Genomic DNA, 26,339 nt, shown 5'->3' on the forward strand with positions numbered 1-26,339 from the left:
AACCATGCAACAAAATTGCAAAAAAAGAACACAATCATGCTGTAACTGCAAATCTGAACAATTATCAAGATTCAACGCTGTTGTCACTGGAAAAACCCCAAACAATAATGCTCAAAGATCATTTCCATGGCAAAAAATTTAAACACAATTCAGTGTGAGAAACAAAAAGACATAAAGAATGTCTAATTTTAAGCTGGAAATAATGTGCAAAGCCTGTGATATACAGCCTTTAAACTGCCAATAAATCAAAACTTAACCAGTCAACAATACAGAATCACTCCTGAAACAAAACTAAGCTGAAATTTAAAAGTCTCAAATGCCGAAACAAGACATACATCATGTTCTAACAACTCTTCAAATGAGAGCAAACTGATACAGAACAAAAATTAATGAAGATGATTAGCCCATGCTCAAACCACACCATATACCTGGAATACCCATGTCCAACAACTTTCTCCTCATTCTACCAAATAGACTCAGTCCTTTCGACCTTTTTGACTTTAGAGACTTCTTCAAAGGCACTACCTCAGAACTACCATCACTGCTTGGAGAATAGTCCCGCCAAAATTGCCGCAATGTGAGTCTTGGCGAAGCTGGTACTGATCTAGATTTCCTTGTGCCTTCCTCATGGTCAGATGAACTGTCAAAAAATTTTCTTCTTCTCAAAAATTTTGGAGATGGTTTTTCTTTGTTAGATTCTACATCATTTTTATGTACTCTCTCTTGCGAGATTGCTTTTTGTGAAGGCATAGAAGAGATGACGCTAGATCTAGTTACTGTAATAGTACTGTTCATTGGTTCCTCTTCTTTTCCACGTACTGGAACAACTTGCCAGAATGCACTTCGTGCCGGTGTTTCAGTCAGAACATTTACATTAACATTCTTAGTATCATTTTCTGTCAATTTACGACGTACTGGTTTCGGAGATATAGGTGGCGGAGTTTTACCTTTAAGTTTCTTCATCTGAGGTATTTTAGCGTCTCTTTTTTGCTCCTCTGGTGAAATGAAGTTTTCTATCATTCTCTGAACTGATTTTGTTGGCGGAACAACTATTTCTGACTTTGAGGTATTCTCGTCACTACTGTGTGTAACGTCCTGGAAAAACTTTTTTCTCAGTTCTTTTACAGATTGAGTAAAATTTGGAGCGTTATTTCCTTCCTCAACACTTTGAGAGGGAGAATTTCCATGAAATGTTCTTTGCAAAGAATGTTGCGTTTGAACCACAGGCTGAGGCTCTGACAGGCTGTCTGAACTTGCAGATGAAAAATCTTTATAATTTGTCCGTCGCAAGAGTTTAGGTGATGGTATGACCGGACGAAATCTGTGTGTTCCCTCGTCACTGCTTGGTGAAATATCACTTAAAAATGTGCGCTGCCTAAGTGGTGGCGATGGAGGGAACGACTGTGATAATGACGTGTCAGATTCGTTATAATCTGTGAAATGTCGAGGTAGAACTGGTGGAGGTGAATCCCGAGGTATAAATGGTGTGGGTTTGAAATGTTTTGGCAGACGGGGTCTTGGTGGCGTTGAGGGACATGATGATGGGGGTGTTTGCCAATGACCACCAATGTCAGCTGTATTTTTGAAATTTTTCGTCAATCTAGAACCTAATCATGAATATAAGTAATGAGATATCATTTATATTCTTTATAAAGAATTAGATTAGAATAATTATTTCTTTATTACAAACTTTTACATGTAATTCAGATTTGCAATTGTCAAGCTATAGAAATAATAATAATAACAACGAAAGAAAGAAAATTAATATGAATAGTGCACAACATTTGGAAGCTTGTATTTCTGCTCAAAGCTGTTATGTAACATGCAAAATATGTTTTACTTTGAAATGAATTTATACAGGGTTCAAAAAGAACAATTTCTTGAGCAAAGGTAACAAATGGTACAAATTCAAATAAAATTAAATAGTCTATTTGAATTATCCTCACCTTCAGACTGAATAGTCAAGATAGGAATTAGTATTTACAGGTAATAAATTAAAATTATCTTGTTACTAGATCATAGCAGGAAGGTTGTAAAACCAATTATCATTAAAAGGTCATTTACTGTTTATATATATATATTATATATAAATGAAGAGGTTCTTGCATCAGTCATTGTAATAATTCACCTAAAAGGATAATGCTGGACATAGGTACATATACACATTAATCTCTCTAAATAATTACTTCTATATGCCATTAGACCATTTTTTGACACTGATTATCTTAGTGGCCTTGACATTCATGACTTCAATACTTGTTTTCATAAAGTTTCATACTATGTCACAGGTTCGGACTATCTTTTTATTATTTTTTTTTACATCTGCATCTTAAGAAACTATAGATACTGTTTCCCAGCAGTGGTGACCTTGACCTTTATATATGTAACTTAATTAAAAACAATGAATCTTTGAACTCAGCGGGTATATCCCATTTACAATTCGTGAACCATATAAAGGAGAAGTAAAATTAACTCAAACAGCAATAAATTTGTACATAATTGTGTCATTCAATACATTTATTGTGTACAAATATAAGGAAGAGTGAAGAATTCATGTGTGTCATGATATTGCCATGCAGATGTTGAACAGAATTACCCGGGTCTCTCTTTGCAGATCTTGGAGACAGCGGTGGTATTTTGAGGACGGACTGAAACATTACAGGACTTGTTGGTGCTGTCCTATACTGACGCTGGAAAACCGGACTTGCCGGTGCCGTCCGGGACTTTACTGCACATAAAATAAGATGCATTGATAAAAAAAGTTGAAAGCCACATTGATTTATATTTCAATCAAATGTTCATGCATTAACTGACTTTTTTTTATTCTTACCTAAATACAATTATAAAACGATCCCTACTGCTACAACAACAAAACAACAACAACAAAAGCAACAAGATATATACAGCCTTTACTAACTAACTGATAGACAAGTATCATAATTTCTTGTTTAAAGGGAGACAAATCTTACAATTTGTTGTAGAAAATGATATGAAGAGTTATCTCCAGATTTTTATGAGATCTTCAAAATCGGAACATTTGTATTTGATTCTTTTCAGAGATAGGTAAATTTGTATAAGAAAGTCATTTCGAAATGATGATCTAGCATTTACAATATTCCTCATTCCACATGCAATATTCGTACTATATACACAGATATACAAAATCTTTTTTTTTTTTTTTTAAATAATATAGACTTATAAAACTGTACTACTGTAGGAAACAAAAATTGAACAGTATTTTTTACCTTAAATTAGGTAGGCAACCTACCGTAGCTTATATTTTTACAAGTTACATTAATTCCACATAGCCTTATTTACTTATCATTTTACCAAGGGAGCTAATCTACATAAATTGACTGGTACAAAACACACTTAACATGATTACATTAAATAAAAGTAGATTTCAAGGTAAGATTTTCTTCAATATATATTATATATATATATCTTTTTTATCAAAATTATTGTTATTTTGGAAAGCTTCTTTGTTAAGTCACATGGCTATAAATGAATAAGTTACCTCTGTTTGTGTTTACAGTGACCATCATTGGTATATTTTGCGAGCTGTGAGATGGTGACTGATGGTGAGAGAAAGAAACTGGCTTGTACGTCTTTGTCGGCCGACTATCTCCTGAAAATATACAATACAATATTATAACACTACTCTGTATAATCCTTCATAATATCTTTGAAACCTACATTCATTTACAATTACAACAACAAGATTCAATTTGGTTCCTGTAACAAGAAAATAAATATTTGACACAATCATCTGATCACGTAATTCAACTATTAAGCAATATATAAAGCTAATATGAAGCTACGATATATATTAAGCTGATGAAATCTAATCATATCAACAGTTTTTTTTGTTACTTCTTTCTATACTAAAATCGTGACTAAAAAATTAAATTCACTACTTACGGAAATGTATTTGAATGACTAACATTTTATATATACAATAATATACAATAGATCTAAAGCCTTTGAAGAACCATGGAATTACATGCACCATGGCTATAAGACTAACTACAATATACTAGTATATCAAACAATCATTTTCAAATTCTACTCATCCATAAAGCCACCAAACTTACAACATCAAGGTGTAAAAAGTTTCAAAAACATGTTCAGAACAAAAGAATATTTTTTTCAGAGACAATAATTTTATTTATTAATCTGTTACATAACCAAAAATACATTGTCATTGTCATTATGTATAATGTATGTAAAGAAATGAAAAAAGAAAATACTACTGCCATATAAATTTAATATGTGAATAGTTTACTTGATTTTACATAAATTCTTTAGTTTACAATTATTGTTCTATTAAATTCATTGTTTTGAACATATCAACATAAAATAGTATGTCTATCAGAGTGACAATATCCAGCTTTATAATTGAGCCTGCGTCACAACAAACCAACATATAGTGCGTTTGCGACCCAGCAATGGATCCATACAGCCTGCGCATCGCGCAGGTCCTGATCAGGATACCATGCTTTCGCTTATTACCAACTCTATAAACCAAGTTGAGAAACTGATAGCGAAAGCATGATCCTGAATCAGACTGCGCGAAATGCGCAGTTAGGCCTGATCTGGAATCCATGCTGGTAACAAACGCACTAATGTTGGTTTCAGCTGTTCGCAAACGTAATACTTATATGATTATGGTGTTTGTCTATGTACGAACAGCTCATAAGAAATATATGTACAAATGATGTAGAAAACTAGCAATTTTAAAAATGACATGGTGAATTAACTTGAATATTACTTGAAGATGTTTTTAAATTATCAAGACAACACTTTGTCAAGTCTATGTTCTTCTTTTATATAATGATGCCTTTTAATTTCTATGAATGGAGTACTTGATTTTGATGTGAAGTCAAATTTGGAAAACTCAAATGTGCAGTTGAAATGTCAGCTTTCACGAAAAGCGTAAATATTTATCACATAACAGAAAATTATTCCTTATATTTCTAAAGGCAGACATGGCCAAGAAATTGTTGTTTATAAACATTTGGACGTGCCAATCAAACAAGAATTTTTAATAATCTTTTTGCAGTGCTTCCCCCTTGCAGACATCACCAGGTGGCAGTTGTTAAAGGTTTCCTGTTTCACTTGGCCTGGATGTGTGCCATTAACTGCTGTATACCTACCTGTTCTGTTTCCATTCACAAAATTGATGCCATAAATAATCCATGACTCACTCAAATTGTATTCTTTGTTTTTTGGGGAGGTAATTTCAGGTAAAGCTTAAGGTTAAGTATGTTGTTTAAATCATTAAATGCAATAATGACTATGAACCAAAAGAAGAACATGATGATGATGATTCAAGAGTTAGAAACATGGCAATCAAATTAACCTCAAAATTCCTTAAACATTACAAAATCTCCTGATTAACTCCAAGTTCACAATTAAAAATTAATCAATAGTAATTAGTAAAATTTTAAACATTTAAACCTTTGTCTTCCAAATACAAGAAATCATGTCCATTATTATGTAAGTATTTACTATTGCAATCATTTGAATGAATTTGTGGAAAATATTGTAATATTTATAGTATTTGCTGTTAAACATCTTTGTACAACAAATTTTAAGAACTTAATAAAAACAAATAAACAGTAACCCCAGCATAACTGAACCTTGATTTACTCCCTAGCAAGGTTATAAAGTGTTTGACTATATGTTACAGTTATTTATTTTATGAAATAAAATGTCAATTAGCAACAATCAGTATGACATAACAATCTTTTTTTAAAGAACATTTCTTTTAAATTTTGCCACATAACTTGTAATGAACAAAATAGAATTCTTTGTATATTATTCAAATCATTCCGACCATTGACTAACATTATCTTAAGTTCACCAAGTACACTATAATTATATGAGTAGTATCATTTTGAAATTAATGATAAAAACATACCATTCCCAGGTGCAGTTCCTTCTTCATCTATTGAAATGCTTATTCCAGGATCATTAATTTGTAGTTCAATAGTACAAGCCATAAAATAAGCGTCTTAATATTCCCCTGTTTAAACACTTCTTAAAAAAATACTAGCTCATTGCAATTTGTTCGAAAGGATTACCAATGATCAGAGTGATCGAGAATCGGCTGACCTGTCTAATCTATTTCCTGCTATTTCTTTAATTACAAAACTTTCAAAAATTATTTCCCAAACTTCTGACTCACCTTACAGAAAGCAGCGAAACATTATAGATTATAAAACCCAGTTCCAATCTTACCATTTATCTAATTTACTGTCTACAGCCTTTAAAATAAATTCTTTCATATCATAAAAGTGAATCTGCTGCTCTTTCTGTTTTAAGGTGCAATGTTCTAAGAAAATTATCTGATGTAGGAAAAATGAAAGGTTTATCAAATTTATACCATTAAAATGTCACTTTTTCCTGCAACAATTTTCACATCATGGTTAAAGCCCAACAAAGATAAAATCTTTTCACAGTATGAGCATGTTTTAACAACATTTCTTCCTTCATCTTGCATTGTGGCTTGTTACATGAAACCACACATACCTAAACTTATGGAATGAACTTGTCCTGCTTTGAATCTGGAACAGTCCATTGATCTATTATCAAACTGACAAAATTTAAGTCAAATTTCAGCAGGCTTACCAGTTACATGCTGAGTGAAATGGGTCTAAATTGGTAATTCTTGTTGAAATTGCATTTGTCTCTAGTACAGAGCAGGCTCTATATTATGTTGGTTTCAATAGTGAAATCTCTAAACTTGAGATTTACTATTCTAAATTCAAAGCAGTGCAAACTTATAACACACATTCAGCAGGTTAAGTACTAAGACAACTCATTATTATTCAAAGGGATCAGAAAGTTATTGTTAACTGCTTAAACATGTCTTTCTGATGCTTAGCTTGTTTGTCCTGTCTTATATATTCTTTTGGAACAACATCTTCACTGCAAAAAATCATGAAGCAAAGACAGATGATAAAAGGACCCCTGATAAAAGGACCCCTGAAGTATAAGAGTGTTATCTATTCAGTAAAGGCACAATCAAATTGTATAAAGTCCCTGTGGAATAAATTATAACTTTTTGATTGAAATGTGTGAGTCACTGTTTCAGTAATACAACCCAATTTTGACTCTGTGAGGGTATAATTTTTATCATTTGGGTGACTTGATTAAATAAAATACAATTACTTAGCAAAAACATATTTCAAATTAAGTCCTTGTGACCTTAACCTTTGACCTACTGACACAAAAACTGTAAGCACTAATGGCTCATCTCAAAGAGGAAAACTACACAATGAAGTTTAAAGTAAGTGGGTCAATTGAAACAATTAAGTTCAGAGGAAACAGATATTCAAGTCAATGTGACCTTGAACTTTGATCTATTTACAAACCCAGAAAAAAAATAATTGAAGTGTTTTTGTAATGAATAACATTAACCATCCTTTGACATTTGAAGGGTCATGGTCAAATGGTCCCTGAAAAACTGGACAGAAACAATGGGTAAAGGACTGATGAACAGGACTTAAAATAGACAACACTTTATAAATGCCAAGTCTACTCTAGATAGAGATATTTTCAAATCTGTGAAGCATTGATCTCAAGACCTTTTGATCTTGCAAACTAAAGGTTTTCAACAGATCCATTTTAAACTGACATAAAATAACAGAACATCAAAGAGCATTACATTAAATTTTATTGAAGGGCCATTTTAAAATTGAGCTGATTTTATTGATTCAAAACAGTTTTAAAACTTGCATGAAAGTAGTTTACATTGATGAACTTTGCATATATTTTCAAAGGTCTACAGCAAAAATTGAACCTCAGTGAAGTCTAACTTCAGACCAGCAAATTATTCCCTAAATTTTATTCTGAGTGCCATGTTTAATGAGGAAAAAATCTTCCAACATTTCCACAATAACGGATAATGAGGAAAAATTGACCAATGATGAATCACACCGATGAGCGAGTATGAACTTTATATTTCAATAACAACAACAACAACATACATGCTACAATATTCATACCTCAAAAGAAAATAATAATAAACTAGCTAGCAGCTAAATCTAAATAACCTAACATATGTAAATATATAGATCATGCTGGTAGAAGATAAATGAAAACAATAAAACAAATTCATACAGCACGAAAAAGATATCAAGTGTGTAAACAATACAACATAAAATTTCTGGATAACCCACAGTTATTTAGTACTATTTTGATGTGTCTGTACATAATTATGATTGCTATAAAGTTTAATTACATTAAATTCTTCTTATAATGTAAAATTAATGATTTTTTTTAAGTATGTACTTTTGTTTTAAAGCACTGTGGTCTGGTACATGTAGATACCTAACTTGTGTTCCTTGATTCAAGTACATTTTCTGCAAGAAGCTGCCAACTTCTCCACACCTCATGGTGAATTATTTAATTTAAATTACTAAAACAATGGAGAATGACTGGACTTATTTCAACAGACAAGTCATCAACTAAAGTGGCATAGAAAAAAACATATGCCACACTCAAGAATTAAATTTGCTGACCTAAGGTCAGTAGACCTGAATGCTCTTCATTGTTGATTAAGCTTATTGGGCTTTGCAATGTGAAACATAAACAAGCAACCAAATAGTCTGTATAATATTCAAAGTGGGGACTGAAACCATAAAAATTGCAAAGATTATTGAAAATAATGAAAATAACTTTGGTTGTCCATCCATTTCTCATAAAAAATAACAACTACAATATCAAACAGAACAGTTACATGTGCTGTTTTTTGTTGTTGTTCACAAACATATGTGTAGCAATATCTCCAGTAAAAAGGGAAAATGTACTATATGCTGTAAAACTATACAATATATATATATTAGGAGGGTATCAACTGAACATGACACAAACCATTTGGTGTCCAGACTGAACTCGAGCCTGGTTTTCTGTTGCCATGGTAACTGACAGCCTGGTTACTAGGCACATGGTTACCTTGAATTCCCAGGTAACCGTGACCTTGATTATAACCTACAGGCTTTTGATCACCTTGGTAATGCTCACTTGGAGCATTGTGAGCAAATGGTTTCCTCATTTTTCCTAAAATCAGAAATAAAATTAGTTAAAAAATGAATTTGTTGCCATAGAAACTTCCCTCTTACATGCATGATCAAAATCCCCACTTCTACCTAAAAAGTTGAAAATCATTAGTGCAAATATTATGACATTTTCGAGTACAGAAATACTTTAAACTATGATAATGCCACAGGCACCTAAAATTCTCTCTTTTCCAAAAAACAGATTCAATGCAATTCATTTTCAAAAATAATATGGTGTAATTACAAAACTGTATAATTGCCCATGTATAATTATTACAATTTGAAATATCATAATAACAACAGAAAGCACAAAATAAAAAATGTACATTATGCAATTATAACATGAAAACATGGAGAAAAAAAATCTGCTGATTTTACAAATATTTTAGCCAATGTTGCCAGATTTTAAAAATCCAATGGATTAGAATTGTGTATAGTCATTTAGAAAATAACTTTTCAAGGGTAATTTATTTCAAGGCTTTGGCACATTAATGACCATCTTGTGATGGCAAAAATTACCCCCTAGTTGAAACTTTTAGACACAGGAAGAAGGATGTCTATCTGTAGTAATGGATATTTAATTTTATTGGTGGTTAATCACATTACAGTATGGATTTTGACATCCCTGTAATATAAAGGTTCAGTTTCAGATATTGTCAGTGGCTGGTCGTACAATTTAGGTAATTATAAATGACTACAATTTAGGTAATTATAAATGACGGCAGCCGGCTAAAATATTTTTCGAATTATTAATGATATCAATAATCATGTATCATAGGTACAACTAGCCATTGGCAATAAATGATGAAGCTATAATATTTAACTGTAAATGACATCACATTTAATTTATCTATCAAAAAAACCAATGCTAGAAAGTTGCCTTCTAATATTATCACTCTGCCTGTTGAAATTCGGCACACATTAAGCACAGTACCCTTGGGTACCAGCGAAGAAAGGCAAATGCCAAACCAGTTTAGATTAAGCCTTAAGCCAGTCTAAACTATATTATTATATTAAGAAGACAGGACAGAATATTTTAGCAAATATCCAATATTTTGATGTTGAAATCACTTAAACGCCATACAGACTTACTCAAGAATTAAGAATATTATGGGTTTTTCCCAGCTTATTAAATCCTGGGGTGGGTGGGTACAGACAATTTTTTACACTTTTACAGTTACAGCTTCCAAATGTAGCACAACAGGTTGACTAATCTATTGTGACCGATTGTGCACGGTGTAGCTTTAACGGTAAGTCTTTTTGTAACATACCGGAGGAGGTTTGGGAAGTTGAGGGGAGATATTACCTTGGAAAAACCCACATTTGCCTGGTTCTGGATAACATCTACTGACTTGCCACTATTTAAAAATTCATAACTAGTATAATAATATTGTCCATTATACATACAATAATCAGTTAGGTATTAGAAATTTAATATACAATGTGTAGATCAACAGACAGGATTGTGGCAAAAGGTGACAAGTAATGACCTGTGGGTCAGACAAATTGTGTATACCAGTGAGTTACATGTTTATGATATATCTTTTATGACTCTGGCATGAATGTTCTCATGTTAACATCATCATTCATAAAGCTTCACCTGTATATATGTACATGTGGTTACACACTACAGACAATCAATGACTTATAGTATATGAAATATAAATGCTTATTTTTTTACATTTACCATGTCTTTTTGCTTTGTTAAAGTGAATTGGTCTGCAGTGGGCAAATTTTCAGATTTTCCATTTCGTATTTCAAATATTAATAAAAACAATAGAAATGTATCATTTAGATGCTCTATAAAAATATTGCTTGAAAAAATGTTGATAAAGTTTTAAGTGATATAGAATGAACATTAAATATGCTATATAAGTTATGCAATTTTGGGTACAGTATCTCAGCCATGCCAACAAGATTCATTTACCATGCTTTTCATGGTTTGCTGTTATGTTTGATAATCATACTAATAACTATCAATGTCATTAATTATTGTAAAACCAAACAATTCACTTGGTATAAGTGAGGGAGATTGATATTATAGATGCTGCCATTTAAACAGAGTCTGGTTAGGTTAGCAATGCACAAGGGTACACCATTTGGCCTGGCTCTATACTGGTGGCATACAACTTTATTCATACGCCTATAGTATTCATACCGTTGAGAAAAAAAAGATCGTAATAATTGTCACAAAACAAATTTCTTTCCCTAATTCAGCACAGCAAATTAGCCTTTACAAATATCCCTCAATGCATATAACCTTTGAGCAATTTTGATACAAATTCTTAATTCAATTTCCACCAAATTACCCCTCTCAGTAATTTAACCAATTTTGCTCACAAAAATTAGAGTAAACATAAATACCTGCCTCAAAGAAAGCCTTATAAATTATCACGACCAAAGGTTTTAGGTATCTAGTAGCACCTGAGGTATTCAAAGTCCTATAATCCCTTCAATTATTCCACTTTCAATATAGTTAATATATAAGTACACATTCAATGTAAGGAGCTCTCAAATTCAATATTTAAACACAAGATAATATGTCTCTATGTATCTCAGAGGCTAATATTTTGTTGCTTATTATAACCAAACATCCATATAGCTACAAACTGTAGTGTTCAAGGTAAAGATCCACCTGTCCTCACTAATTATCTACGTAATTAATCTCAGTATCGCAGTAATTCAGGTCCTGTCGCTCTCCTCTTATTCGACAGTCCTAATCATTTTCATAATATTAGTGTCTACATGCCCCTAGGGGTTGAAGATGTGTCAATGTTTGGGGACCGATATAACCAGGGTACAGATAAAACATCACGCACACAACTACAGTGCCCTCAGGTTTTTTGTGTAATAAAAATCATTATCAAAATTTGTCACTATTGGATAACTTTACCTTTATACTTCAGTTATTCAAAAAGAAAAAAAAAACTCAAATTAAACAAGAATAACTCTTATTGTGAGCTTTATGTACAATTTTGAATTTTAACTTGTGTGTAAATTGGCTCTATAATGAGTAACAATTTTGTCTATTTTACAACAGGTGTCATATCTGAACAAGCCTTTTGAAAATTGTAATTTGCTATGTCATTTATGTTTGTTTATCCAAGGATCTTAAATAGTTTTCCTTCAATACAATTGTATTCATTTTCTTTCTTTCTTATTTAATAAGTTAACTTTTTCTATGGTCTTTGCTAATTTCAAGTTCAAATGAAAAACTGCAATATTTGTTAAAACGAGTTGTATAACTTATTATCACCTTAAAGCTAAACAACTCCAGTAGGTAAACAAATTTTCATAAAGTCAATCTTTTATAAAAATGTATCAAGTTTAAAATATGTATATGATATTTTACATGTTTCATATGTAATTTAACAACATGTACAAGTTTTATTACCATATTAGCCCTATTTTTACATATTTTAACAAAGAATATGTAGTATGTGCAGTAGACTCTCACCAGTCTAAATACTTCAAATTTAATTTTCTCTGTTCACTATATAATTGACAAAACAGTTTTATTATTTTGAACACTTTTTAGATTTTCTATTTTAAACACGTTTTAATATTTTGGACATTCATTTTGCATAAAAATCTTAATAAATTAGGTTTTTTTTGCTTTAATAGCATGTCTGGTCACCCACTTTAACCCATTACTTCATGAGCATTTTGTGAAAAATGGCTGTTTTCATTGAAAAGTCTCCCGTTACAAGTTCAAATTGCTATAATACTATAAAAACTGCTTCAACACTAATCAAACTTGGCACAAATGATGACTGGACCATTGCCCTTGCAACAACATGCTCAGGCTTAAATTTTCTGTTATCATGGCAACGAGGGGACATCTCAAAATTGCCAAAAATCACTATTTTGCGTTGATTTTTTCCATCAAAATTGATTTCAAAGTGCTGCAACTTCTCAATGGATTGAGATAGAGTCAAATGCTTTTCAGCGTTGGTTACACGTTACCTTATTATCAATCTGGGGTCATTTACAGCCTCTCACAAGTCCAAAATTTTCTTGGCGATGAGGGGGACTCCGCCCCCCTTCAACCCCCCCCCAAACAGAAGGGGGCACATCCCCCTTCTGGCAACCCCCTGATGTATCTTTTGGTTGGGGGGCCGCGCCGAAAAAGAGGTCCTTTTTTTAACAACATTTCTCAAACAAAAACAAGTGTTTGGGGCCTAAAAAGGGCATTTTTTTTATCATTTGAGACAACAAAAAGGGGGGGGGGGGTGAAAAAGGCGTTAAAAGGCGTGTATATGAAGTAATGGGTTAATATATGGACTAGCCTCCCTTTATATTTGGAGTAGTTTATTAAACAAGAGCTGTCCGTAAGACAGCGCGCTCGACTTTTTTAGTGCTTGCCTATAATACAAAACATTGACAGTTAAGGGCCATAATTCAAATAAAATCTTTGACAGAATTACCTTCTCCTGGACATGTTTGGGAATCATGATTGTAAACAAGTATTCCAACTTTCAAATTAATATCTCAAACAGTTCAGTCAAAAAGTGGACTGGTACTAAAAACTTAACCAAGATTCTAAGTCGATAAAAGGCCTTAATTTTTAAAACAAATCCTTGACAGAGTTACCTTCTCTTGCGTACAGATGGGGGTAATGATGTGAAATAGCATTAAAAGTTTCAAAGCAATATCTCAAAGGGTTAAGGCAATAAGTGGATTTTACCCATATTCAATGTATTTTCTAAGTCAAAAAGGGGCATAATTCTGTCAAAAACCTTGACAGAGTTATGTCCTCTTGTCTGTTGATGAAGGTCGTGATGGTAAACAAGTATGGTCAGTTTCAAAGCAATACCTCCAATGGTTTTGAAATAAAGTGAGGTGGTACAAAAAACTTAACCAAGATTCTAAGTCGATAAAAGGCCTTAATTTTTAAAACAAATCCTTGACAGAGTTACCTTCTCTTGCGTACAGATGGGGGTAATGATGTGAAATAGCATTAAAAGTTTCAAAGCAATATCTCAAAGGGTTAAGGCAATAAGTGGATTTTACCCATATTCAATGTATTTTCTAAGTCAAAAAGGGGCATAATTCTGTCAAAAACCTTGACAGAGTTATGTCCTCTTGTCTGTTGATGAAGGTCGTGATGGTAAACAAGTATGGTCAGTTTCAAAGCAATACCTCCAATGGTTTTGAAATAAAGTGAGGTGGTACAAAAACTTAACCAAGCTCAATACACTTTCTAAGTCAAAAAAGGGCCATAATTCTGTCAAAAACCTTGACAGAGTTATGTACTCTTGTCTGTAGATGGAGGTTATGATGGTGAACAAGTATGGTAAGTTTCAAAGCCATACTTGTAATACTTCTGAAATAAAGTGGGGTGGTACGAAAAACTTAACCAAGGTGTGACGCCAACGCTAACGCTAACGCCGACGCCGACGCCGGGGCGAGTAGGATAGCTCCCCTTTTCATAGAAAAGTCGAGCTAAAAACTCAGGGAAGTTTATAATATTATACAAATACTAAAACATCAAGGACCAAACAGTTTAAACTCTGATGAGACAGCCATGATGTGAAGATCAAAACAACTAATGTCTTAAAGATGCAGCCATTTTCTTACTTCTTTGCTCTAAAACAAACAGTGTTGTCAATGAAAATTATCAATGAAGTTATTTCTAAATCTACAGTAGCTATCTGACTTTGCAAGTTTTTCTAATGTAAAATACATAGAGATAAATTTCAAGTCAATTTGCATGGCAACCATTTTGCTCTCAGTATTTTGATTTTTGTTTTGCGTAGTGCAATATTTGTTTAGAATCAAGATATAAAGAAATGAGTTTCCTACATTAAGACACATAATCCTTAAAGATTGGATGAGACAACAAACATCAAACAAAACTCAGATCTTAAACAACAAGCACATCTCGCTCTCTGCAAACCTGAAACCTGCCACAATTCCTGTCAGCACCTTCTAGATGCAAATCTTACATTTTCACACACAAGAAGGAAAAGAAACATTGATTTCGCTTTGCAATTTCAGGTAATAAAACACATACTTCTTGTTTAATGAAATATGTTCTACATTCATAATGATATCATATGTCATATATATGCTGACAAATTGATTTTTCTTTTTTTAGTCAAGATATATATGACATTTGCATCTCAATTGTGACCTTGAAATAAAACAACTGTGACCTTGAAATACAACAATTGTGACCTTGAAATACATCAACTGTGACCTTAAAATACATCAACTGTGACCTTGAAATACAACTAGAGTCATACAATATGTATGACAATTTTGTCTATAACAGTCTATAACAATTGTAAGTGCTGGTTATCAAATCATCACAGTGAAACTAAAATGGTGACTTAACTTTCCTCGTGAATAAAGGCCATTATTTTCACATCCTTCAATCATTTAGAACACAGAAGACAACCAATTTAAACAAAAATCAGCCTTCAAAAATCAAATCAGATTAGTTTGATTTATACACAGAAGAAAGGATATAAATAAATGTCAGCATGAATCACTTAATACTTCAAAAATTTTAAAACAAAAATGCTGGCAAAACCTGAGCCCAGAGCCAAAAAAACTGAGCCAAGAGCCAAAAAACTGAGCCAAGAGCCAAAAAATCTATTTCAAAACTGAAAATGAAAAAAAAATCCCAACAAAACATTTTGAGAAACTAAAGAATGTAACCTACATTTTCTTTCATGACTTCCAGATAAATGCTTGAAATTAAATCATCTAGAGTAAAAACGATTTTATGTCTATATTTAACTTCCGACTGACGCCTGGCTTTTTCAAATCTGTTAGAATACCTGTTGTATAAATGAAACTAAGGCAAAAAGTCTGTTAGACAAATAGTTGGCACTTAATTCATTATGGGAACTAAAAAGCAAGTGCAGTATTAGTTTAGTGACAAAACATATTAGAGGACCATCTTTTTTGTTCTCTTATGTTTTGAAATCATTTTTTTTCACTGCAACTATCGTATGTGAAGAAATTGTACCATTCAAGAATTGGTTCAAGCTTGTATCTCTTTATACATGTATTTCATTAGAAATGATTCATAAAGTATGGCGAAATTTATCTGATCTGAATGATTGTGACCTCAGAGTTAATGTTTAATTCCGTTTAAATATTATTTATCGTAACCAGAGTAGTAATTATAACTCCACATACACTATGCTATGGAGACTATAATTATCACCCATATATCTCCTTTTTAGTTAAATCAACAGTGATATGCCTTTTCCATAAGTATAGATCCATGTCAGCCTTCACTTCCACACAGTCTGATCAGGCTCTATACTGGTGGCTTACAAACATAAAATTTTCAGTCTGAAATCCTCAAATTGATAAATGGACATTTAGGAAAATTGATAAATAGATAGTTTGGAAAATGGGAGCTGGAAAAATCTAGTTAGGATGTTTAGCATGTTAAAGGTTAAATAACATCTCAATCACTTTTTGATTACTTTTATCACAATATTCTAAATAACATTTAATAGAGTGTGTCCTATGTCATTATTTATAAGGAATTTGATAAGGGGTTCTTCTCCTGATTTATTGCGTTAATACAATAAAAATCTTGGCAGCAATTTTCTTAAAATATGATCAACTTTGGCTGCTACAGCACATGATGGCATGTCTGATCCAGAAAATAAATTAATCAGAAGAAAATGCGGAAAAGGGTCATCAATAAAACTATTCTGTAAAATAGTTTAAACAAATATCTTGCCAATTTAAAGATTATGTAACAAAAATTCTGGTTTCCATGTATTGGAATCTTTTACCTTATGATGTTCAATTTTATGGAATCTGAAGAGGACCACCCAAGTAATACCCAGGAGAAAGTTTGGTCGTAACCATGACTCATGGTTTCAAAAGTTATCATTTCTTATAGCTATCATGTAAAGAAAATTAATTTACAATGTGTCACCTAAGTGCAGAAAACAGGTTAACTCCTATGAAATGATATAATGAGTTAACCAGTTACTAACTAAGGTGACAAATTGCATAAGCTCACCATGAACACTTCATCCTTAGATGAACTATAACTGATGAAAAGTTGTGTTTTATTTAAGTGTCTACAAATTTATTTAAGGTGAATTATTTTTCATTTGAGTTAAGTTTATCTTGGTTAAAATGCCATAAATTTATTCTAAGTAAGTTACTTGAGCTAAGGTTGGGTATATTTCATGTTAGTAAGTTAGGTAAGTTTCCTAGAGTAAAGAAGATGAAGTTCTGTTTCACTTGAATTAAAGTGTTCTTGAGTTGAGGTAAATTAGATTCAAACTGAAAGTGTCAACTGGATTATTGGTAAATTTAGTTTTATTTTAGATACATTTACTTTTAATAGTTTAGGTGTTCACAGGTGATATAAGCTGATACAATTTGAGTTAAGTAATGTTCAATAAAGTTTACTTTAGTTAAGGTAAGCTGTATTACATGTGAGAGATGTTTGTTCTAGTAAAGACAAGTTGTATTTCAGGTGACATAAGTTGACCTGAGAAAATGTCAGTTGTTATGTGAGATTAATCTGCCCAAGTAAAGGTAAGTTGTAAATGTACCCGAATTAAGCTATGCTGTACATCATGTGTAAGTTTATCTGAATAAACTTACCGGAGTTAAGATAAAATGTATACCATGTGAGATAAATTATCTGAGTTAAAGTAAGTTGTAAATTTACCTGAGTTAAGATGAGATAAATTTGCCCAAATTTGCCTAAGTTAAGGTCAGCTGTATATTATGTGAGATAAATTTACCTGAGTTAAGGTGAGATAAATTTACCTGAGTTAAGGTAGTCCAGCTGGCTGTCTATGTGATTGTGTACCTCACCATTCACTGTACCATTTGTTTTGGAACTTTCTCTGTAACATGATGTAACAATCATAATATAACAAACTTTAACCCATCTTAATGTAAACATTTATCTTTCATATAAATCTGAGATCATTGAAGTTATATCAAATGACACATCATATGAAAGTTCTTCTAAATCATTTTGAAATCTGAAGAGGAAATTTTCATCTTTTGGTTCCAGTCTTAAAATCACATAAACTCTGTAAAAATTTGGTTGTGCAGGACCCTAGGCATGCGCCTTTGAGCATAACCACTGGCATGAGCCTATGACACCTGAGTAGAACCATCAATCTTACATTCGCTTGGAAAAAATATCTGTAGAACTTGGAATGAATTAATTGCTACTAATCCAGACATAACAACCTTATAACAATGTTCTACAGTTTTTGTTTGTTTTGATTGGGTTTTACGTCACATCTACAGTATAGGTCATATTGCGACATTCCAGCTTTACTGGTGGAGGAAGACCTAAAGGTCCCCTTCTTTTGTTTTTTAGGTACGAAGGGGCCCCCTGAGTAAACCCCCGGGCGTTCCGTAAGCTAGCTAAATAGTTCCTAAATTTGGAAAGAACCCAAAGCCCCTGTAGGGATTCAAAACCCACAGGGGGTGAGGGGCAAGTGTTTGAAGAAATGCCCTTTTAACCCTTTTCCCCACGGGATGCCCCCATGGCTCCCCCAGTAATAAAAAAATTTTTAATTTTAGGGACTAACCTTTTTATTTTTCTAAAAATGTAAAACTAAATTTTTAATTATTTTCCCCAAATCCCCTTTTTAAAATTCCCCAAAAAGCCCAAGCTTTTTTCCCCCCTTGCGTTTGGGCCATTTTAAAGGGGTGCTACATAGAGAAAGTTTTTGGGGGTTTTGTTTTTTTTTTTCAAAAATTTTAAAATTCTTGCAAGTTGACAATCAGACCGACTGTTCAATTACCATAGTTATTTCAACCCATAAAGTTATGAACTGGGAACAATTTTTTATTTTCATTTCACCCACCTTGTAAGTTCTAGCATCAGCTGATCTGTTGCATTCTTTATCATTTGCTGGGCACTCTGATGTTCGATCCCTTTTGTGTTTTGGCCATTTATACTCTCAACATAATCTCCCACTTTAATACCTTCATTATAAGCCTTACTGTTTGGATTTATCTGAAATATAAGATTTATAAAATACAGAAATAATTTATATAGATTTACTGTTATCTTATATCTCCTTAGGTTTTTAATTGATGAAAGATAATCATGGGTGTGTATGGACAATAAAACAACATTTTATCAGTTACAAAGCAACATATAATCTGATAAATAATTTAATAAATCCTAAAATAACTATCTGGAACAGTTTATTTTACTTGATTTATTTAATTACACTCAAATAAATTCTATATTTTCAGAACTTTAAGAAGACAATAGGAAACCCTGGACGCAACCGTCAGTAATCAAGTCATTTTTTTTTTGGGAGAAAAATCAAAACTATTTGTACTAACATGAACAACAACATTATGTAACTATTCTTATACATCTTTTATCAGGTAATTATGTGTATTAATTAACAAAGACAGTAAAATGTGTGATATATTTAAGGCAAAGCAAAACTTGATCTCTTTCTTGTTTATGCTTAGTACAAGAACAAGCTGCTTATTATACAACACATCACCCTTGCACTTTAAAGGTACTCCACTGACATTTTTTGACATGACGGGATTGGAATTTTTTTCCTCAAGATTTTGATACCATTTGATAAAAGTTAAGCTCAATCTTTTTTATCATAATATTCATTTTTATTGTAGAAAATGACCTAAAAATGAAATCATTTCAACACTATTGAAATCCAAATCCAGCTTAGGTTTTAAGAATCACACTAAAAATCATTATTTTTCATCTATTTCAATTAATACTGCACCAAATTTTCAAACTTTTTTTTGGGGCTTGGTGGAAACTTAGCCCACAAATTTTGCGCTTTTAGGGCTTTTTTATTATATGGACGTGATGGTCGCACTTCGTAAAGACAGTCATTCTATGAAATATCAGATTATAAAAAATCGCGGTCTGTCTTGCAGACCAAATAGAGACTAGGTGGAACTCCTTTAATTCATAACAAACTTCATTTGAAGCCAGTCATCATGACAAAACCAAAATAATGGGTTTGCAACCAGCATGGATCCAGACCAGCCTGCGCATTCGCCGCAAAAGTTTTAAATTAGGATCAATGCTGTATTGCTGTCAGTTTCTCTACTTGTTTTAAGGGTTTTGTATGCGAACAGCATTTGGATCCTGATCAGACTTGGCGGATGCGCAGGCTTGGTCTGGATTCATCGCTGGTCGCAAAACACATTATGTGGTTTTGTCGTGACGCAGCTCATTGTTTAACTTTCCTTAAAATTGCAACCACCCAGAAAAAATACCAGGCAAGCCTACATAACCATGCAGCCTCTGCCCACAGAATGTATATAATTTTTTACTACCAACTGAGCACTTGATTCAAGAATTTCAAATTACTGAAATTCCTTTAAACATTTTAAAATTAAATAAAGTTAACAAGAAGTTTCACAAATTTATAGTATGTTACATATGAAAAAGTCAAAATACATGTGTAATATGTCTAACCTGTGTCTTCTATAAAGTATAATCCTTTAAACACAATTTTTAACTGTTAATTATCCTCAATTTAATAAAATTAACAGTGTACATTAAAGAATCTTCAACAATTCCAAACAACTTTAGCACACAGCACTAGAAAATTATATAATTCCAGATAAAAAAGGCTTCATTAAAATTCTAAAAACACTAATTTTCCAGTAATATTTTCGAAAAAAAATTCAAGATGGCACATGTGTATATCATATTAGTATTTTTGAGCAGGTAAACGAAAAAATCTCAAAAACCATGTGCACCTCTTGATAGTAAAGTACGTACAGCTGGTTTACAACAGTCATCCAACCATATACCTTGAGAAAATTGATGTAAAACATCAATTGTTTGTGCTACAGTATTTTCAGACAATAACAACGCAGATCTGAAATCAAGATTCTTCTACTGCTGTATATTTTACTGTAAGATGATGTTCAACTATGAACATTAATTAATTTTAATCAATTTCAGTCATTTTCCTCACAGAATTATTGTTTGATTGTTTTCTTTGGTTTTACGGCACACCAACACATGGCGCCAAAACAGGAACTAACCTCGGCTTAAAGCAACACTAGAGGTCAAAACCACCTCACCTGCTGGACCTAAGAGTTGTACAGACTCAAGTAATTCAAACCCAGTAAATCGCCTCTTACTATTACACAGGGTTAAATGATGGCTGCAATTCTGATGCCTCACCTGTATTAAGGCAACCCCTCTAATTCACAAGGGGCAGGGAATTATTGTTCTCAAAGCAAACCTTTACTCTTTAAGTGCAAGCAGTGATGATTGTCTTTCACCTCAGTCACAGGCCAGTCTTACAAGATTCTAGTATAGATCAAGTTATACAGTCTGAGTTGGCGGTTTAATTTTGGTATTTTAAAACAGAAATATAATGATATTATATTAATTACATGTATAATAAGACTGCTATCGGACATGAAAATCCTTTCCAAGATAAGGGCTTAATTTCATTCTCACCAACATTGAAGGCATATGATAAAAGGGTAAATTTTTATTCATTTTAAACTAAATACTTTTCATCCATTTCTGCAAGTAATTTGAATGACTTAATGGACAAAAATAACTTTTTAGGGGCAATAAAATTGAGACAGCAACAAGTTCAAAGTTACAACAAGAAAAACCTTCAAAGGTATCACCATAGAAATGCAAAACATAAAAACTTTCAGTTCAATGGTACAATACCTATTGTTAAGCACATCTGCTATTCTGTTTTTAAACATAAGATAAAACACAATTTGTTTTTGTCATATCATATCAATCTGATACAGAATGTAACATACCATGTTTTCATTTAAAGATTTTAAGTTCATATGAATTTTAATTATGCACTCCATACCTCATAAAATTTGATTTGTCAACAGTTCATTAGCCTGTATCTCTGACTGATTGACTTAAATTAATTAGTCTAATTAACATCAACATAACGTCAACAAGTGTAATCATAAATAACCTTTTCAGCACATACTTAAACAAGAGATACCGGTACATCCTAAACTACAGTGCTATGCATACCAGCCGGTGTACTTACATGCAGTCTGACAATACATTGTTTTATACATTAAAAGAAATGTTAATATGTCAAATAACCCTAAAAAATCCCTATTTAAAGTTATAATGGATAGTTCAAAAGTAGTAAATTGTGTTATTGTCAGATTGACAGATTATAATGCTAAAGTCTCTAGTAATAGAATACTGTTGGTTGCTCTGACAACACTGAAATTTACTGTCAAAGAACAAAGGACAGTTCAGAGAGGAAAGAAAAGTATGTTTGCTATAAATAGACATTTCAAATTTAGCACTTGACCCTTAACCAATCATCTCACGACACCAGTGCAGACCAACATCAGCTAGCCAGGGCTCACACTGGCTCAAATAAAATAATAGCCAATATTTTCAACTTAAAAAAATAATAGCCAAAAGTTCAGCGGAATATTCACGAATTAGCGATATGACACTTTTTCAGTTTTATAAGGATTCTCAAATAAACTGATACATTTGTGTATATTGATAACTACCTTTTTTGAAATAGAACCACAACTTTATTTTTTATTATAGAACAGAATAAATACGTTATAATTAGTTTAATAACTGTATAACAATAATATCAAAGATTCATTATAACTTGACAAAATGCTGTTATCAGACAACTTCTTTTGTTTGTTCTAATCAAATTTTGTCAGCTATAACCACTATAGAAATAACACTTGCAAACTCATTCACAGAATGCAGCCTTTTTTCTGAATAATTTACTGAAAAATGTTATCATCACCAATGTAAAACAAATTTTCTGCCATAGTAGTAAAGATTTTTAAACAGAACATAGCTTATTTCACCTTTAAATAAATATCAAAATTATCGGTGTCGCGAAAATATATGACAATCGGATTTTTCCTGTTTTCTGAAGAAATATTCACAATTTTGGTTGTTGTGCAAATAGTTGTTTGGGAGTTAATACTTTTTAAATATTTTACCATTGTTTTCCACTGGCGATTTAGTCAAGTAGCTTCAAACAAAAAAAATCAAAATTTGCAATTACTGCAATTCACGGTAAATTTTGGGTAAGTCAATATCCAGTTTATCAATTTTAAAACGATTTTTGTGGCTAATTGACGGATATTTGATGGCTATTATAAATGCTGGACAATATCTTTAAAGTTCTTATACAATTGTACATCACGCATGTATTTTATCACCTCGGGCAATATAGTAAGCAGCGCGTGACCGGTAAAAAGTTGACACTCAACTAAATGCACCCCGCTGGTGTTAATTAGGTCTACTGCATTCTTTATCGATTTTTACACCTTATATAAACACTGTTGGAAGTAAAAAATAATCGCCAGATTTTGTAGCCAAAATGCAAAAATAATCGCCAATCTTATAAAATAATCGCAAATGGCGACTATGGCGACCGACAGCGTGAGCCCTGGCTAGCACATCATCTGTGCCATTTGATCATTCTAAGTCTGCACTGATTGCTATTCGGTCAAACCATATTTTGAAACTAAAATTCCCTAAAAAGATGAATGGTCCAAATTGAAAGACGGACAAGTCTATATATGGCTTGAAACAGCGTGTGTATGAAGTAATGGGTTAAGATATTTTATAATAACAGGGGTTAAAGGGTATAAAAAATGTACAAAAAGCACTGTAGGAAACACAATGAATTGTTTGTACAGCCTGATCCTATTTGTTCATCAAAGAAAGTCAAAAACAACAAAACCCATACTTGACATCTGCTGAACACATGATCACCTTGACCAGCTTACAACAACTTACAATACTTTAATAATATATTTTATTGAGAAATGATGTTCACCAATTAACAAATTAATTAAAGCCATGATTTATATGTGTTATTTTCTGGTCAAGTAAAGTTCCCACAGTGGTGAAGGAATGGTCACAGGTATGTAATCTTCCAATGTGCTGCCAACATTTTCCAGACATTTTCAGATCTGAAAACAATTATCACTTCCTGATTCAGTTCTAAGCTAGTGATCTGATGCCTAAATTTCTAACAAGCTTATATACTTACATGACTGTACCTACATACTTACACTATACAGTCATTCCAAGTTCAACACTTAATACTTCATTACAAACCCATTCTGCTAATCATCTAAAGGTGAACATCCTTAACTACACAGAAATAATCATGAAAATATATCATATTATTGTTTGAAAATCATATTATACTTAATTAAGCAAATACAAGAGAATCACAGACTGGTACAATGATGATCATATATCAGTGCTGCCCCTAAGATACCACTTGAAAGAGGTAAAAAAAAACTCATTAGCAATGCTAAGAAAATCAAGACGGTTGGGAAAAAATTTTTGAATCTTTATTCAATGTTTGCCACATGACCTGTTGACATGAGCATCCTGGATTCCAATCAGCAGGTTTAAAGGTCTATTAAAGGTAACAGAAGATGCTGAGAGAAAAGGTACAGATGGAAGGACAAAACTTCAGCAAATATTATACTCCACTGGAACAAGAGTCTGGTCCTGACTCATGAATTCATTGCTTCTTAATGTCAGACTCCTTGTTATTTTGTCTCATCAATAATTGTCCACTTTGTCCTACACCACAATTGCCCTGAGTTTAGAATGTTCAGACAGATAAACATTAGTATACTTCAGAATAAAAACTCATGAAGATGAGAACAACAGGAGCCCATGTACTGAAACACAACAATTTCCCATTGATGTGCCAGCCAACAGTTATAAACTGTCCAGCTAAATGTTGAGTACATACATCATTTGATAGCCTGCCAGAATTTCATCTGAAACAGGTAGCATGATTAGGCAGACCTGCCAGGGGATAATCACCCACATACAAAAAACTAAGTACAACAGAATTTGCTCCATCTTCCATTTTTATGTCATCTACCTGCTGAAAATTGTCTAAAAAATTATGATGTTGTGAAAAGGTATATGTCAACCATTACTTTCCAATCTTATGTAAAGGTAAACATAATTAAGTACTCAACAGGTATTCTTTTTTAAGAATTACAAAAATGTGAAGGATTAAATGATGACAATGAGGTTATCATTATTCATTAATAACTATGTCATTTAATTAGATTGACTGAAACAAAGTATTGTGCTTTTCTGAGCATGACCATGACCTTTAACTTTTAACCATGAAAAACAATAGGGGAGTAATTATACAGGTGGAATTTTTTTTTTGAATTCAAGGTGATGATGACCTAGATTTGATTTGACCAAAAACCCATAAGAAGCCAAAAATGATGTGTTTTCAAGGGACATAGTCATACTCGATAAAAAAGAATCAGATTTGATTGCATTGTAGGTAAATAATTATTATATTACCGGTATTCAAAAAATGTTGGTGTATTTTTTCTTTCTGATTTTACAGATTCATACCATGTCCCAAGCTGACCTATTGGCTTACTATGAACAATACTATAAACTTACAGACAAGGCTCTGCCTCTATTTGCTGTACATACATGTACTACTAATTACTGTAGCAATATTAATACAATTGCATATTAAGAATTTTAAGATTTCTTTCTACTACACCATAAATTAAAATAATTGTCTCCCTTGAAAACTTGGGTTTGAATGGTGATTCATCAAGAAGAAAAAACATCTGCATTAACAAGGCATTTATCTAAAAAATAAGCCAGGGAACTCATTCTAATAAACATTAAGATTGCTGCACAGGGATATAAGATTTTACGATCATAAACATGTACAGATATTCCCAAAAATAACTTCTACTGTACATGTATTATAATTTATACCTTCTTGCTAAATTTTATAGTCCAAGAGCAGATGTTTATCTCAGGTAAGTTAAACACTTCCCATCCCAAAATTCCAATCTTATATCATCAAATGATATAACATCAGACTGTTTCAATTAAATCATTGGATTTTGAAAATAAATCTTCATTACTGGAAGGAGAAGCTATAAAAACGTACAGAGAGCTGTAAGCATGCTAACCTACTGTGGGTCAGCTAAGGTGATCTAAGCCTCTCAAATTTTATTTTATTATCTCTATTAAATCTATATATCTAACTCGGTAATCAGCTTGGTAATCAGCTAGTTATCAGCCCAGGCAGCTGAAGCAGTGATAAGGTTATCAGTTTCTTACATCCTGATTATAGATCACATTTCTCGTCTATAAATAATGTTTCACAGTCATTCTTATAATATTATGAATAAAACAAGCACTGGAAGCCATTATGCCATAATTGTGCTTGAGGTTTCTGATAATTTGGCTGAAAAATGATTTCTTTGTTTTACAGGTAAAATTGCTAAGAATCACAT

The 26,339-nt window shown here is 32.3% G+C and overlaps 1 protein-coding gene across 27 annotated transcripts in view; it reads right to left on the minus strand.

Moving 5' to 3' along the window:
- LOC132752021 (sorbin and SH3 domain-containing protein 1-like) overlaps positions 1 to 26,339 on the minus strand; it is a 107,041-nt gene that overhangs the window by 79,757 nt on the left and 945 nt on the right. For 16 of the 27 annotated variants that reach the window (XM_060742274.1, XM_060742259.1, XM_060742256.1 and 13 more), the window contains exons 2-6: positions 18,890 to 19,041; positions 17,829 to 17,908; positions 8,881 to 9,066; positions 3,518 to 3,628; positions 2,597 to 2,728 (exon numbers count right to left, since the gene is read on the minus strand). In XM_060742274.1, coding sequence (XP_060598257.1) covers positions 2,597 to 2,728; positions 3,518 to 3,628; positions 8,881 to 9,066; positions 17,829 to 17,908; positions 18,890 to 19,041 — 661 coding nt within the window. Of the gene's footprint in view, positions 1 to 428; positions 1,608 to 2,596; positions 2,729 to 3,517; positions 3,629 to 5,923; positions 6,067 to 8,880; positions 9,067 to 17,828; positions 17,909 to 18,889; positions 19,042 to 20,499; positions 20,805 to 26,339 lie in introns of those variants that run through there. The other 11 variants (XM_060742275.1, XM_060742260.1, XM_060742276.1 and 8 more) reach the window with 9 other exon arrangements.

The sequence above is a fragment of the Ruditapes philippinarum genome, unplaced genomic scaffold, assembly GCF_026571515.1.
Source record: "Ruditapes philippinarum isolate M1 unplaced genomic scaffold, ASM2657151v2 ctg2591_1_1_1_1, whole genome shotgun sequence".
NCBI lineage: Eukaryota > Metazoa > Mollusca > Bivalvia > Venerida > Veneridae > Ruditapes > Ruditapes philippinarum.